The sequence below is a fragment of the Cynocephalus volans genome, chromosome 3 (genome assembly GCF_027409185.1).
Source record: "Cynocephalus volans isolate mCynVol1 chromosome 3, mCynVol1.pri, whole genome shotgun sequence".
NCBI lineage: Eukaryota > Metazoa > Chordata > Mammalia > Dermoptera > Cynocephalidae > Cynocephalus > Cynocephalus volans.
Genome location: NC_084462.1, coordinates 39,740,501 through 39,756,036, shown reverse-complemented (window position 1 = coordinate 39,756,036; position 15,536 = coordinate 39,740,501). Strand labels below are relative to the sequence as shown.

The 15,536-nt window shown below is 40.8% G+C and overlaps 1 protein-coding gene across 1 annotated transcript in view; it reads left to right on the top strand.

Annotated features, from left to right (window-relative positions):
• CHRNA7 (cholinergic receptor nicotinic alpha 7 subunit) overlaps nt 1-15,536 on the top strand; it is a 100,818-nt gene that overhangs the window by 72,448 nt on the left and 12,834 nt on the right. Inside the window, exon 5 of the mRNA XM_063091365.1 lies at nt 14,031-14,110. Coding sequence (XP_062947435.1) covers nt 14,031-14,110 — 80 coding nt within the window. The remainder of the gene's footprint in view (nt 1-14,030; nt 14,111-15,536) is intronic.

The following is a 15,536-nucleotide window of genomic DNA, read 5'->3' as shown; positions in this document are numbered from 1 at the left end:
ATGTTTCATTTGGGAAAACAGGATTGCAATCTGAGACCTGCACAGAGACCATGGTCTCTGGTACGTCCAGAGAACAAAGAAAAGTCCAGGAGTTGTGTTAGAGAGAGGAATGTTATGTATTGTTTTGAAAAAAATCTTGTTGGCACTAGCAAAGTTTTTGGGATTTGGCAGCTTTGATTGGTGAGTGATGGCAGTAAATAAAAATTAGTCTTACAGCGATGGCAGGTTATTTCAGTAGCTACTAGATAGGCTGTTACAGCAGGCTGTTTCATCAGCGGGGCTTACCGAATTTTTTTCTTGGAGCAGGTGCTATGTGCCCCAGGTGCTTTTTCCTCCTGATTCCTCAATGCCAATTCTAGTTTGGATATAACAAGAATGGCCCAATTTGTGTATCCAACAGTGGATACTTGAAATGAATGCATTTTTGCTGTTGATAGGCAGTTTATTACATGCCAATTAAGTACTGTTGGTTGATCAAGTGTTAAGTTCTTCTGTATCCTTGATGACTTTCTGTCTAGATGCCCTGTCATCAATTACTGAGAGAAGAAGAGTTGAAGTCTCCAAATATAATTGTAGATTTGTCTGTATCTTTTTTTTTTTTTTTTTTTTTTTCATTTCCATCAGTTTTGGATTCACATAGTTTGCAGCTGTTTTGTTGTTTGGAAAAGCGTTTATGATTGCTGTGTCCTTTTGGTGGATTGAGCCTTTATCATTATGTAAATTTACATCCGTCACTCCTAATTTTCTTTGCTCTAAGGTCTACTTTATCTGATGAAAATATAGTCACTCTTCTTTTCCTTTGAATAACGTTTGAAGGATATATATACATTTCCTCCTGAGTTTTCTCTTCCCTGCCTTCCTAGCATTAACTTGATCATTAATTTAGAATTCCTTTTTAATTTATTTATTATGTTTTTCAGTGTGTTTCTCTGTATACCTATTTTAAGGTTGCTGTAGGTTTTACATTTAATGTATATAACTTATTACGGTCTACTGGTATCAACATCTTACTGGTTCAAATAAAACAGAAATTTTATCTTCCTTCTATTTTCTCTCTGTTACAAGAACTTCCTTTAGCCATTCTTTTTGGGTAATTCTGCTGGTAACTAATTCTCTTAATTTTCCTTTATCTGAAAATGTCTTGATATTTCCTCATTATTCCTGAAAGATATTTTGACCAGATATAGAATTATAGGTTGAGTTATTTTCTTTTAACACTTGAAAAATGTTGTGCCACCTCCTTCTGGTCTTCACGGTTTTTCTTTTTGGCAGCTGGCAGGTACAGGAACCCAACCCCTTGACCTTGGTGTTCTAACACCATGCTCTAACCAACTGAGCTATCTGGCCGGCCCATGGCCTCCATGGTTTCTGATGAAAACTGCTTTCTGAATTATTTTGTTTCTTTAGTTTAGTTTAGTTTGGTCTACTACAACATCTTATTAGATCATTTATCACTTGCTGCTTTCAAGCTTTTCTCTTTATGTTTAGTTTTCAGATGTTTGATTTTAAGTCTTGAGTCTTTGAGTTTATCTTGTTTGGGTTTCACTCAGCTTATTCAATCTGTAGATTTATATCTTTTGCTAAGTTTGGGAAAGTTATAGCTGTTATTTCTTCAGTTATTTTTCAGTCTCATCTTTCTCCTCTTCCTGAGACTCTCGTGACACAATATTAGGTCTTTTGTTATGGTTCTACAAGCCCCAATAGCTATGCTATTTTTTTTTTATTTTTTATTTTTTTGGTTTATTTGTCCTCTGCTGTGCAGACTGGATAATTTCTATTCTGTCTTCAATTCACTGATTCTTTCCTCTGCCATCTTTACTCTGCTACTGAGGCCAGCCTGTGTGTTCCTAATCCCAGTTATTGTATTTTTTAGTTCTAAAATTTCCATTTGTTTTTTCTATATATCTTCTATTTCTTTGCTGAGACGTTCTACTTTTTCCTTTCTCTCATGGATGTTCCTAATTACTTATTGAAGCATTATTATGATGGTGGTTTTAAAACCCATTTCAGAGAATTTCTACTTTTGTGTCATCTTGGTTTTGGTATCTGCTGATTTTCTTTTCTCATTAAAGTTAAGATTTTCCTTAATTTTTGTATGACAGGTGGACATTTGGGGTATTATTTTATGAGATTCTGAGTCCTAGTTCAACCTTTCTTTTCTAACCAGGCCTCCTTTGATGCTGCATTGAGGCAGAGGACGCCACCTCGTGCTGTTAGGTGTAGGTAGTGGTCCAGGCTCCCCACTCAGCCTCTGGGAGGGAGGGGGCTACCTCATTACTGCTGAGGAGGGGTAGAGGTCCAGGTTCCCCAAATGTCCTTCAGGGACACCGCAGGTAGCAGCTTGTTACTGTTGGGTCAATGTTAGGCCCCAAGTCCCCACTTGGCCTTCTCTGACATCACCTCATCCAGGTATGGGGATGGGTATCTCCTTTTCGCTGGCAAGGTTAGAAGTCAAGGGTCCTCACTAGGCCTTTAATGATGAGATTGTTGGTGGAATCTGTTTTTTTCCTTTGGTATTTTACAGGGATAGTGCTGTTGTCTAAACATTTTCTGTCTGTCAAGCTGTGCCTTTCCTGATCATCTGGATAGCGAAAGCAGGATCTTCTCAGGGCTTTATTTGTCTGCACCTGTTGGTATTTCTGGGGTGCAAACTTCTCCAGAACCCAATTTGGAGTATATGAGATAAATAGAAAACCTAGAGACCTCACTGCCGTGCAGTGTTCCTCGTGTCACGAGGGTATCCACTATTCCTTCTTCTCTGCCCTTGTCACAGTCTTTTTATGTCTATTTACGTATCATGTTCAGAGATCTTAGATGTATTTAGTAAAAGTAATAACATAATACTCAGCTCAGGCTGCCATAACAAAATACCGTAGACTGGGTAGCTTTAAATAATGGACATTTATTTTTTTACAGTTCTCAGTGTTGGGAAGTTCAAGATCAAGGTTTAAGCTGATGTGGTTCCCTGGTGAGGGCTCTCTCCATGGTTTACAGACAACTTCCCTCTCACTGTGTCCTCACATGGCAGAGAGAGAGAGAGAGAGAGAGGAGCAAGCAAGCATAAGAACTTTTGTCTCTTCCGCTTCTTATAAAGCCACCAATCTTACCAGATTAGCACCCCATTCTTATGACCTCATTTAACCTTTATTAGCTTCTCCTTATAATTTTAAACTTATCGCTTCCTTATCATTTTTTCCTTTTATTAATCCTGTAATAGCAAGTGGTACTTTTCTGAAAGCATGTGCTTAGTTTATTTAGACTTTACATCTATTCAGATTAATTTTGGTTAATTTCTTTACTCAATCTGAAGGGAAAAGCTCCCTTAAAAAAGAAATCAGGTAGATTACTTTCTGGTCAGTTACTAGCAAACCTCAGGTACGGACTTTGGGCCCCCAGTTGTGTAGGAGGCTCTCAAGGTTCCTCGAGTCTGGGTCAGTGTTGTCACTGGAGGACAAGGTGGCTGAGTCCGCATCATTTCATTTACCTTTGTGTTTTCAAGTGGCCCATGACTCACACGGGTGAATCTGCATGTGTGGTCAACGGTCTTTGAATACATGTAACACCAGCATCAGAGTATTTTCCCTTCCGTTGGTAGGGAGCTTAGCTCTCCCTTTTCCCTTTGTTTCATGAGTCTGGAGCCAGATGGAGCATAACAGGCCATGTAGTTTAGGGATGGAAATTGATTTTTCATTTCATAAACCCCTTCATGTCAATGTATGTAGCCTATGTAAAACTGTGTAAGAAGGAATGCCAGGCTACGGACAGGCTTGGGAGGGTAGAGTGCAGCTCTCTCTCTCTCACTAGGCCCTGGGGAGTCAGTGGACCATCCTGGGTCACAAAAGTGATTACTCAACTAGGCAGGACTAAACCCTGTGCGTCCTCCCTCCTGCCTGTTATAAGGTGGAGAGAGCTGAGGAGGCCAGGCCCGAACAGCTGAGCTCTCAGTGAGAAGTTGCAGTATGGAAGAAACCTCCTCTCCCACACATGAAGATGGTCAAAAAGCTTGACCGTTTGGGACTATGCAAGGGGAGGGTTTGGAGTCTTCAGTGGGAATTCATAACAGAGGCAGCATGGGAGGCGGGAGGCCCTCCAGCACATCTGAGGTTTTATAAAACCAGCGTCACCCAGGAAAGCCCATATGCTTCTGTATGGCAGGTCCTGTTCCAAGTGCTTTACATATATCAGGAACCTTTTGAGGATAGTGCTGTTATTTGCAGATAAGGCAGCTGAAGCACAGGGTGTCCAAGGTCACGCAGGAAGCAGGTATGGAAGGCTGGGTCCCCACCTAGGAGAGATTGTGCTCTTAACCCTGCCTGGCAGGCAGGATGTATGCCCCCCACATTGGCTAGAATCCTAGAAGGCAGTAATAGAAAGAATGTAGGAGAAGTGTTAGAAAATTATTTTCAGAAAACAGGTAAAGTTGTGACTCACATACAGATATAAAAATGAATACATATTAAATAACTTATTTTACTCCTATGACATTGAGGGAACCAGGCTTGTATTGTAGCCAGTTCGATGGAAAACCCAAACCCATACAAATGTACATGGAGTAAGAGAATTTTGACATGACTTATAAATAGACATGAAACGTATTTATCTATAGGGGGCAAGAAGTCAAATTACTAACAACTAAATCACTACCAGGCTACTCAGAATCTACACACATTTCAACTGCCTCCAATTTAACAGCGGCTGTAAAATCCTTCAGAGACAAGGAACAGTGTGAGAGGTGCTAGCTCAGATCTGCGTGCTGCAGAGGAAGCTTAGTTTGCTATGGAAACATGGCGCTTTTTCCTTACAAAAGCCATGTTCCAAAAGAATGGCTGAGACTTTAATAATATTGATGGAAAACATAAATCCCTGAGATTCAGGAGATACAGATGTGAGGAAAGATATGTAATAAGAAATGAGCCCAGGACATACAGTGCATAATAGCTGCAGAATGCCTGAAGCCAGAGCAGACCCGAGAGACTGTGGAAGAAAGAGATAGGTTACAGACAAAGTAGCAGCAATTAGACTGACTGCAGACCTCTCAAAGGCAAGAATGGGAGCCAGAAAAAATGAGAAACAAACAAAAAAACCCAGTATCTTTTAAGTACTGAAAGAAAATAATTGTTAACCTAGAATTCTGTCCCAAGCTAAACCATTTTCTTCACAGGCAGAAAGTGGGTGGAGGCAAAATCACAACATTTTCAGGAAAACAAGGACTAAAGGAGTTAGTTTACTTGCAGAGACCATAATACTGCTAAAGAAACTACCAGAAGATACACTTAGAAACAATGTATGAGAGGGAATAGTGAGCAAAGCAATTGGTCAAAATTCAGGTAAATTTAAGCAGGTCTGAATGTGTGAAATAATAAAGATGAACTTGGGAGTATTAAAAACAAAGTGAGATCAAAATATTGGAAAATGGTAACATGAAAGGCAGTACTTGGTCAGTGCTTGGAGTTGAAACATTCGGGTGTAAGTAGCTCTGGAAAACCATAGAAATGCATGTGTTTAAAATATGATAGCGTAGGAATGACATATTTAGCTTCCAAAAAGGTAGGGGAAGGGATAAAGGAAAGCATGAGAAACCTAAAGAAGAGAGAAAACATGCAATCAAAGGAGGGAGAAGTCAAAAGCACAAAATTAGATGGTAGAAACAGAAGCAAACATTGTGATAAGCAAGATAAAAGTAAGTGGATTAGCGAGCTGGTTAAAAGATTTTGTAACTAGAATTTCTTTAAAACAAATCCAGCTGTAGGCTGTTTGGATGAAACTAAACCATATGTACACAAGAGATAAAAAGAGGGAAAAGATATACCTCACACACACACACACACACACACACACACACACACACACACTGTAAGGAAAAAAAGGTACAGTTAAGATTAAAGAAGATCATAATGACAAAAAGAAAAATATCTAAGAATATATAACAAACCTCACATGTATGCATACAATAAGATCAAGAGAAACAGGCAGAATTTCAAGAATTCAGAGTAAATATATAATTACAGTGGAAGATTTTCATATACTTCTGTCAGTAATTGATTGCTCAAATAAGGAGATAGAAGTTTTGAGCTATGCAGTTCACAAGTCTTATCCAGTATATAGATAAGATATAGGTATAGGCACAGATACATATACAACTATAAAAATAGATATGTGTACTTAAAGTTCATGGAAAGATTCATATTATCTTCCAATTCTATTTTTGGAAGATAATATGAATCTTTTCATGAAATTTTTGAAGTACTATTGTGTCCTTGTTCCACTAAAAAAATAAATATCTGGAGAACTAAATATCCAAATGAATAAAAAAAAAATGAGCATGTGTGGTTGTGCATATGCATGCTCACACACATATGCATGTGTGTATGTATGTAGGGAGAACTACATATCCTTAAATTATTAGCTTAGAAAAGATTTAAAGAGGAAAATTTGTGAGTTAATTACCAATCACAAGGAGGTAGAAAGCATTAAATACAAAGAAAACAGAAGGAAGAATCAAGATAAGAGTAGAGATGTGTTAAATAAGAAAAATTAAATAGAGATCAACAAAGGATATGTTGGGTTTTAAAAAGGAACTATAAAATAAACACACCCCAGGGAATAATTTTCAAGAAAATGAAGGCAAAAACAATGTTTATTAGATATTAAAGGAGTTTCTAACTACAGACAAGCATTTAAAAAGTAGTAAGAATAGTATGGACAAAAAATTTGGAAATTAGATAGAATTTAACATTTTACAGAAAAAAAAAATAGAAAAATAGACCAAAAAATGGAATGGATTTTTTAAAAAATAGATTTCATTATTTTAGATTAGTTTTAGATTAACAGAAAACTGAGTGGAATGTAAAGAGATTTCCCATATACCCCCTATCCCCACACATGAAGTTTCCCCCATTACCATCATAACCCACTACAGTGGTACATGTGTTATGATTAATAAACCTACATTGATACATTATTATAACTCAAAGTTCATGATTTACATTAGAGTTCACGCTTATAAATTCTGTGGGTTTGGATAAACCTATAACATCATAAATCTATCATTATAGTATCATATAGATAATTTCACTTCCTTAAAATTCCTCTGTATTCTGCCTATTCATCCTCCCTCCTTCCCAGCCCCCTGGCAACCACTGATCTTTTTACTGTCTCTATAGTTTTGCATTTTCCAGAATGTCATATAATTTTAATCTTACAGTATGTAGCCTTTGCACATTGGCTTCTTTCACTTAGTAATATGCATTTGTGGTTCCTCCATGTTTTTTCATGCCTTGGTAAACTTATTTCTTTTTAGCACTGAATAATATTCCATTGTCTGGGTGTACTACAGTTTATGTATCCATTCACCTACTGAAGGATATCTTGGTTGCTTCCAAGTTTTGGCATTATATATGAAGCTGCTATAAACATCCATGTACAGGTTTATGTTTGGAAGTAGGTTTTCAACTCCTTTGGGTAAATACCAAGGTATACAATTGCTGGATCGAATGGTAAGAGTGTGTTCAGTTTTGTAAGAACCTGCCAAATTTTCTTCCAAAGTGGCTTTACTGTTTTGCATTTCCACCAGCAATGAATGAGAGTTTCTGTTGCTACACATCCTCACCATCATTTGATGTTGGCAGTGTTTGGTTTTTGGCCATTCGAATAGGTGTGTAGTGGTAATTTCATTGTTATTTTAATTTGCATTTCCCTGATGACATGATGTGGAGCATTTTCCTATGTTTATTTGCCATTTGTATATCTTCTTTGTTAAGGTCTTTGTCCCATTTTTTAAGTGGGTGGTTTGTTTTCTTTTGTTGAGTTTTAAGTGTTGTTTGTATGTTTTGGATATCATCACATATCTCTTATCAGGTCTGTCTTTTGCAAACATTTTATCCCAGTCTGTGGCTTGTCTTTTCATTCTCTTGAACAATATGTTTTTTAAAAGAAATTTAAAAAGGTGGGTTTACAGGCAAGTTCAACCCAGAGTAAAATATTGCTTATGAACATAAATGTATAAATTTTAACTAAAATATCAGTATATCAAATCTAGCAATAATTTAAAAATAGACCCTAACAAATTCAGGTTTTTATTAGAAATGTGAGTTTTGTTTAACTTTTGAAAAATCCATTAATATAATTCATCTTATTAAAAGAATGAAGCAGAAAAAGCAAACGATCACCCTGGTAGTTGGAGAAAAATCAATTAATATTAACACCCATTTGTGAAATAGAAGAAAACTTTCCTACCTGATATTAAATCTTTACCAAAAGCTCATTTAATGCTGAAACATCAGAAGTTTATATGTGGGGAACAAAATAAGGATATCAGTTGTCATCACTTTTTAAAAATATCTTAGTTACCATATGAATTTAAATAGTAAGAAAAGTAAAAGAATAAAATATTTAAGAATTAAAACGGAATAAACTAAATTATCATTGTTCATAGTCTATATTATTTTTTTCACATAGAAAATCCCTAGAATCTATCTAGACAAAACATGTTAGATATAAAACAAAATCAGAATAAAAATATTGAATGTATTTCTATATTCTTGAAATAGACAATTAAAAAATGTAATTTAACACATTTTATTTCCAATATTCACAAGTGTTAAAGGTATCAATAAATAAATCTAAGAAAGACCTACGTAAATGTTGAGTTATATTATATTTATGTTTGGGAAAGTCAATGTCATGAAGTTTTCAAATTTTCCCAAACTAAATTTAATATGATTAGTTTGATTCCAACTAATGTCTCAACAGAGTCTTCATGGGACTGGCCAAGTAGATCCCTAAAATTTACAGTGATAAGCAAAGGGTCAAGGATAGGAAAGACAACTTTAAAGAAAATGACCTAGTTAGGAGACTCCCCCTGCCAAATACACTTTCATAATGCTGTAAGGACTCAATGTGTGCTGGGTCGGGGATAGACATAAGTTAAGAAGCAAAATAAGGAGTCCAGAAACTTGAAACGTGCTGTGATAATATTATTCTATGTTATTTATAACGTTGTTATATCCAATTGTAATAATTGTTATAATGACATCCATTCTGTATCCAATTTAACACATAAATTAGTGGATAAAGAATGGATCCTTGATTTTTCTGGAAGCCTCCTACTGATGTCCCAGAATTCTGCCTCCTGGGATCTCTGGCAGGTAGAAATGACTATGAAAATTCGGTTTTTCTCAAGACTTTTTGGTCATGGACTGTGACAGGCCATATTGCTGGATGCAGACCCTTAATATTTTATAATAAAATATAGAACTAAATCAAAATATCCATGGCAGGGTTTCTCTCTCTAATAAAATCTATCTATTCTAAGAAGATTTGCTTTCTTTATGAAATCTGAGCATATCTTACATCAGTGGTATTTTAACATTGTGACTTCACGTGTAATTGGTAGTGTTTTTTTTTTTTTTTCTTTCTTAAGAGATTTAAAATAAAGGGCAGTTTAGATCCACTGTCTTCTGAGATAGATAGGCTCCTCCTTCCTCTCCTTACTTTTTTAGTTAGATTCCATTTTCATCTTTTCTTCTTTTCCTTCTCAGTCTTTAGGGGATGATGAGAGATCAGAGGCAATGGGACTGATTTCACATGACATCTTATTAATTAGGGTCATCTTGAGCCCTCACTTAATGTCCTCTTTGCAGCAGTATAATGTACCTGGATTTCTTTCTTTTCTTTCTTTCTTTCTCTCTCTCTCTCTTTCTTTCTTTTTTTTTTTTTCCCCCTAATTCTTCATTTTTACCTGGACACAGTCTCATTCTGGTGGACACACGCCGTGGTGGGGATTGATCTTGCTGGGCTTCCTTGATGGCTGGGCCACCCTGTCTTTTTCTCTCAGGGCACTGCAGCTGGACTCCTGGGTCAGATGATGCCTTCTCTGTGGATGGCATGGTCACTTTCCCCTTTCTTGCCTTAGGATTAATCCCATAAGTATTGGACACCTGAGCCCTGCCAGGCATAGCTGCTGCGGACTTGCTCCCAAGACCCTTTCCAGCTTCACTGCCCGGGGCAACATGTCACTCATGCCAAGGCCCAAGCAAACCTGATCTTCTTGAAGCCTCCCTCACTCCAGTTTTTCTCCAGGTGTGTGATCAGGCCACCACCCTCTCTGCCAGGGGTGAGCACACCTTCAGTCTACCTGCAGAAGTCCTGCCCGTCTTTAGACCCTGTCAGATGCCTGTCCTCTGACCAGAGAGCCTGCATCCTGGTACCTGAGTTAGAGTTGCCCTGGTCTTCCCCTCTGGGTTGGGGTGCACAGTTCTCACACCAACAGTGGGCTCCGGTCCTTGCTAGCTGGGGGAGGACACAGGCCATGGGGAAAGGCCACTTTTGAAGGACTCAGGGGCCAAGGACTTCTTCAAGAACTCTGTGGATTTATTGTCTTCTAGTAGTCAAGAAAAAAAAAATGACCATTTTTGTTCAATACAGAAAATTTCAAACACACCCAAAAGCAGAGAGAGGAGTGGATGAATCCCTGTGAAGCCCTCCCCACTCCACAGTTGTCAGCATCTGCCAGCTGCAGGGCTACATTCTCACGTGGCCTGTGGTCACTTTCTGGCTTCCATGGCCATCCCCATGTGCACATTTCCAGGCCGTGGGGTGAACTGTGCTACTGCTGTAGCCACCGTGGGCCTTGTGTGGTTCTGGCCACTCACGCTTCAGAGGGGCTTCATTTCCTGCCCTGGAGAGCTGCTTGCAAACTCAAGTCTTATCTCCGACCGCCACATTCAAAACAGATAAAGTGGTATTAGCACAAATCTATTACGAAATTTACTTTTATATTATTTACTTATGAAATCAATTTGCCTGTGGGAAAGTACCATTAAACTGCCATCAGAAATATTAAGATCTGAATTTTGATAATAATTACAGAGTTGCAATTCCATGTATCTGAGTGTTCTATTTGGATGAATGATACTCAGAAGTCACTGAGTCACACAGGTAAGCTGTTACTAATGGCAACAGTTTTTTAATCTTGTTTTTACCCATTCGCCTGTGATCTCCAGAGTCTCTTCAATTAAATTGATCCAAATGTTTGGAGGAAAAGCTTGTAGGAACTGTTTTTTTCTTTCCAGAGTTGAATCGCTGACCTAACAGATGCGCACAGTCTTGTTATAAATATAAAAATCAGACGGGAAGAAACCCAAGCTTAAAAAAAGCAGAACTTTGTATCCTGCAGCATGCATGACACCATGCTTTCTGTTGTTGCTGCCGGTGATGATCGCTGAGGATGCACACCAAGTCCATGCAGGAACACAGCAGTGTAACTATAGGTACACACTTGAATTTTTTTTTTAAAGAGCCACGCAAAGCTGAAATCTCAAGTGTTGACTCATTCATGAAAGATTCAAATACATGCACATTCATCGCAAGAAAAGCTTTCGTTTAACTTCCACCCAAAAAAGAGTTGCATGGACCACATAAATGAGTACATTGGCAGTGTGTGAAGTTAAGACTCTGTAAGCAGTCATTTAAGGGTGTTGATTTTTTTTTAACCACTTTCAAATACAAAGAAAAGGAAATATTGGAATTAAACATTTGCAGAAACTGTGAAGCAATTCCACCAGGTCTCAGGGTTCTAGAGAATCTAGTTTGGAAATCATGGTACTATCAGGGTGAGTTTGTGAAGGTCCACATGTTCAGCTTCTGTGTGCCCAGTCATTGTTTATAATGTGACTCATTAGCACAGTCAGACTACAGTCAGCAAAATATATCTACATCTGGATCCTTCGTCCTCCTCTGTCCTTCCCTATGCGTGTTTGGAAGTAGGGGGCGGTGTGTCCTTTCTGATCTCAAGGGACTACTTGATGACAGCTTATTCTTCCTCCCTCCTTTTCTTCCTTCTTTAACTTCATCATATTTTGTTCGTTTCATTTTCAAATCATGACCTCCTTGTACTGATTTTTCCTAAAGTTTCTGGTTGTCTTTTTTCTTATTACAATCATTGTTGTTTTTAACGTGTCCTTAATCAAATCCATGATATTTTCCAGCTTGTTATTTCTTATCTGAATCCAAACCATTCTCTCCTCAGAGACCCCTACCATCTTGCTCAAATTTGGACCCACCCTTTTCTAGGCCTGTTGCACAGCTTTTTGTGGAAATCCCTTTTCTTTATTTCCAGGTTACTCTAAAAGTTTATTTCTTCTTTCTCGGTTTTCACCCTCATTTTTTCTGTAACCGAGCCCTCTGTGGCCTTAATGTTCTCAAAAGCACCTTTCTTTTCCTTCGTGCTTGGGTGATTTCTTTCTGGTCTAGGAAAGCGCTCCGTGTTATTTCTTTGGTGATTCCCCCTCCCACTGTCTCTATTGTCTCCTGATGGAACTTATGATATTGACTTCCCCTGGCTTGTCCTCTGTGGCATTCATTGTTTCTGTTCTGCATTTCATCTCTGTGATTTTTATCAGCCAAACCTCCCACCCATTTATTTAAAAAAAAACAAAAACTAATAAACCATATCTTTAATTTCCATATTGCTTTGCTTTTCTAATTGCAATAGCCTCTTGAGTTTTTGTGAGGATATCTTTTTAAGAGAGAAGTTTTCACTGGTTTTATTAACTGTTTCTTTTTGGGTCATTTCTTGTGTCTATCCTTGATTGTGTGTTTCATGCTAAAAACCATCCTCAAATATCTAGTGATTCTGAGTTTTCCACTGAGGGGACCTCAGACACAGAAAGGATGCCAAGGCTCTGTGGTGTGGGCATCCCTTACTAGGTTCCCCGGTTGCCAAAATGAAGGAGACTTTACTCTGTGGTGCAGGTGCCTTGACTGGCTGCCTGTGTTTTCTTGAGGAAGTTTATTTTTATTTACACGTAGAGCTGTGTTTGAAAGGTACCCAGAGTTTGTTTTCATCAGCTGTGGTAAGACACGAAGATGCAGAAATGACTCCTGTAGGAGGAAGTTTTTGCTCAGAGTTCTCTAGAAGCAGGAGGCCCTGCACACACGAAGGGCCACTCAGGGAAGCACTGGGTAGGTCAGGAGATAGCAGGAGCAGAGGAAAACCTGAATAAGGGCCTTTATTGTGGTTTCTGCAGGAAAGAAGGGGCAAGGTGGGGTAAGCAGGCTTAAAATTGGCTAGCTGGAATAATTTCAGCAGTCTCTGGGGCCTGGGGATTGTCCCTAGTTAGGTGATACCAGGCTCTGGGGTGATTCGGGCAAGTGGATAATGACCCTGGGTCTGGGAGCCTGATAAAGGAGGTGGCTGGGGGTATGAGCTCTAGGTCGATAGATTTGACAAGTGATTTCATAAACGAGTTGTTTTCTATCACTAGGAATTGACTAACCCTGGGAAGGGCTGTCCCTCCAGGGCCAACGAGGCCCCAGATGTCAAAGCATCAGCATCCAGGAAATACGAGACCTGTTTCATACAGGCTGCTCACTTCATTGTTGTCCCTTCCTCTTTTGGGGTGTGTGTGTGCGTGCACATGTGGGCATGTGTTTCCTTTATCCAAGTTGGTACCTCCTGGCTGCAGGAGGTTTGAGCAGGGCAGGGAGTGCACTCATCTAAAACTCGCACTTAATTTTTCTCTTCCCCACCCTTTTCTTGTCATGGCTAATTTTGGAGCCTAGAACCTCTCTGGGGCTCTGCTGGTGCCCAGCTCCCTCCTGCACCTGCAGTTTCAGTCATTCAAGATATATTTGTTAAGCCCCACTCAAGAGGCTGGGACTAGCGCTCTGGCTACAGCAGGTTAAACCCCTGCCCTGGGGCTGACAGGGTGCAGTGCGCCCCCACCCCCCATCTCCTACAGATATAGTGACATTTCACACCTGTGAAGGACTGACGTCCTCTTAGATTGTTTGCAGGTTGCCTGTTGGTTGAAAACTTTGTTTCGTGTACATTATGAAAAAGGAAACAGTTGACTTGAAATGGGGTAGACCTTGGACCCTCAGAAGCTGCGCTCTGAGTCTCCAGCGGCTCCCAGCGGCGCCCCCGGAGCGGTGGCCCGAGCACAGGCAGGAGCCCTGCAGCCGCGCACCGAGTCCCGCACACGGAGCCCTGCCGGAGCCGGCTCACCAAGCCCTTTTCCTCTCCCTAGTGCCGACGAGCGGTTTGATGCCACCTTCCACACCAACGTTCTGGTGAATTCTTCGGGGCATTGCCAGTACCTCCCTCCAGGTAAGATCCGCCTTCTTTGTCTTTTTCCGGTTGGACACGGCGGCGAGCTGGGGCTAGGTCCCTGCGGGGCCCTCCGCGTGTCCACCCTCCCTTTCTGCTCTCCCGCGCTGCCACTTTCTCCCTCACCCCGAGGGAGGACGCCACCCTCCTGTCCTCGGAATCGCGGCCCACGCGGTCTCCGCGGCCTTGTCCTGTGTGCCTGTTTTCTGCCCGGGCTCCTTAAGGTTAACCCACACTCAGAGCCGTCTCTTCTGTCGGGTACCCTCTGCCTCTCCTACCCGCCGGCCAGTTTTCCAGGCCATTGTCCTTGGCAGGGCGGGTGCCGCAGGGCGGTGGGGCCCGGACTGCGGGGGAGAGGGTCGCAGAGCCCAGGGGCAGACGCCAGGAGCGCGCTCACCCGCGGCTCCCAGGCCAGTTCCTTTCCCACCGCCCCTCGCTGCGGTGGGGCGGCACTCACAGGCCTGGCTGCTCAGTGAGCAATCCTCAGCCTGGAAGCGGGATCACTGGGGTGTTCAGCATACGGAGAGGGGCGCTGGCAGTTGGGTGGGATCATTTAGAAGATTTCTTACATATTCTTTTTCAGGATTACCTCCCCCACTGCAGCTGTTGGCTTGTGTAACTTCCTGCTCTCAGGCGATCTGCAGCTACCCCCCAGCCTCGCTGCCACCACTCACACACAAACACATCACATCCCACACGCTCTCACACGTGCACACACCCACACACTCTCACACACCCACATGCACACATGTGCACACACACTCATAATGCACACTCACACACCACACTAGTACTCACACAGGCACCACACACACATGCACACACTCAGAATCACACACCTGACACATTGAGGCACATTCACTTACACACATTTGCACACACACTCATACACACGCCAAACACAGCACACATGCATACATGCACACATGCAGAGACTCACAGAACCACACACATCTGACACATTCATGGACATTCACATACACATACAATCACTCTTACACTCACTCCTGCCCCCAGCAGTGAGCTCTCTCATGCGTCCTGGTTCCCTCACAGCAGACAGCAAAGCCAGCGTGGCCTTCTGGGTGGTTGCTCACCTGCACTTGCTGTCCCCAGGTGATGAGAATCCTAGGGGAGAACTGTGTATGCTCACCTCAGAGCCCATCATAAATGAATGATTTAGCACCTGTCAAGGCTAGATTCCTTCTAATACTGTCCATACAGATTAAAGAAGTCCAGCCTGCAGGTTTTCTATCTTAAAGCATCTTCTTTCCTGCTACTCCCCCCAGCTACCACTCCCATGCATCTGCTCGAAACAGCGGGCCCTGCAGACTGGGGTCCTGGTATGACTTCCATCACATCTACATTCTTTTCACCAGGACTGTAAGTTGCAGCTTCTATTATGAAGGCTATTTTAGAAAAAACAGCT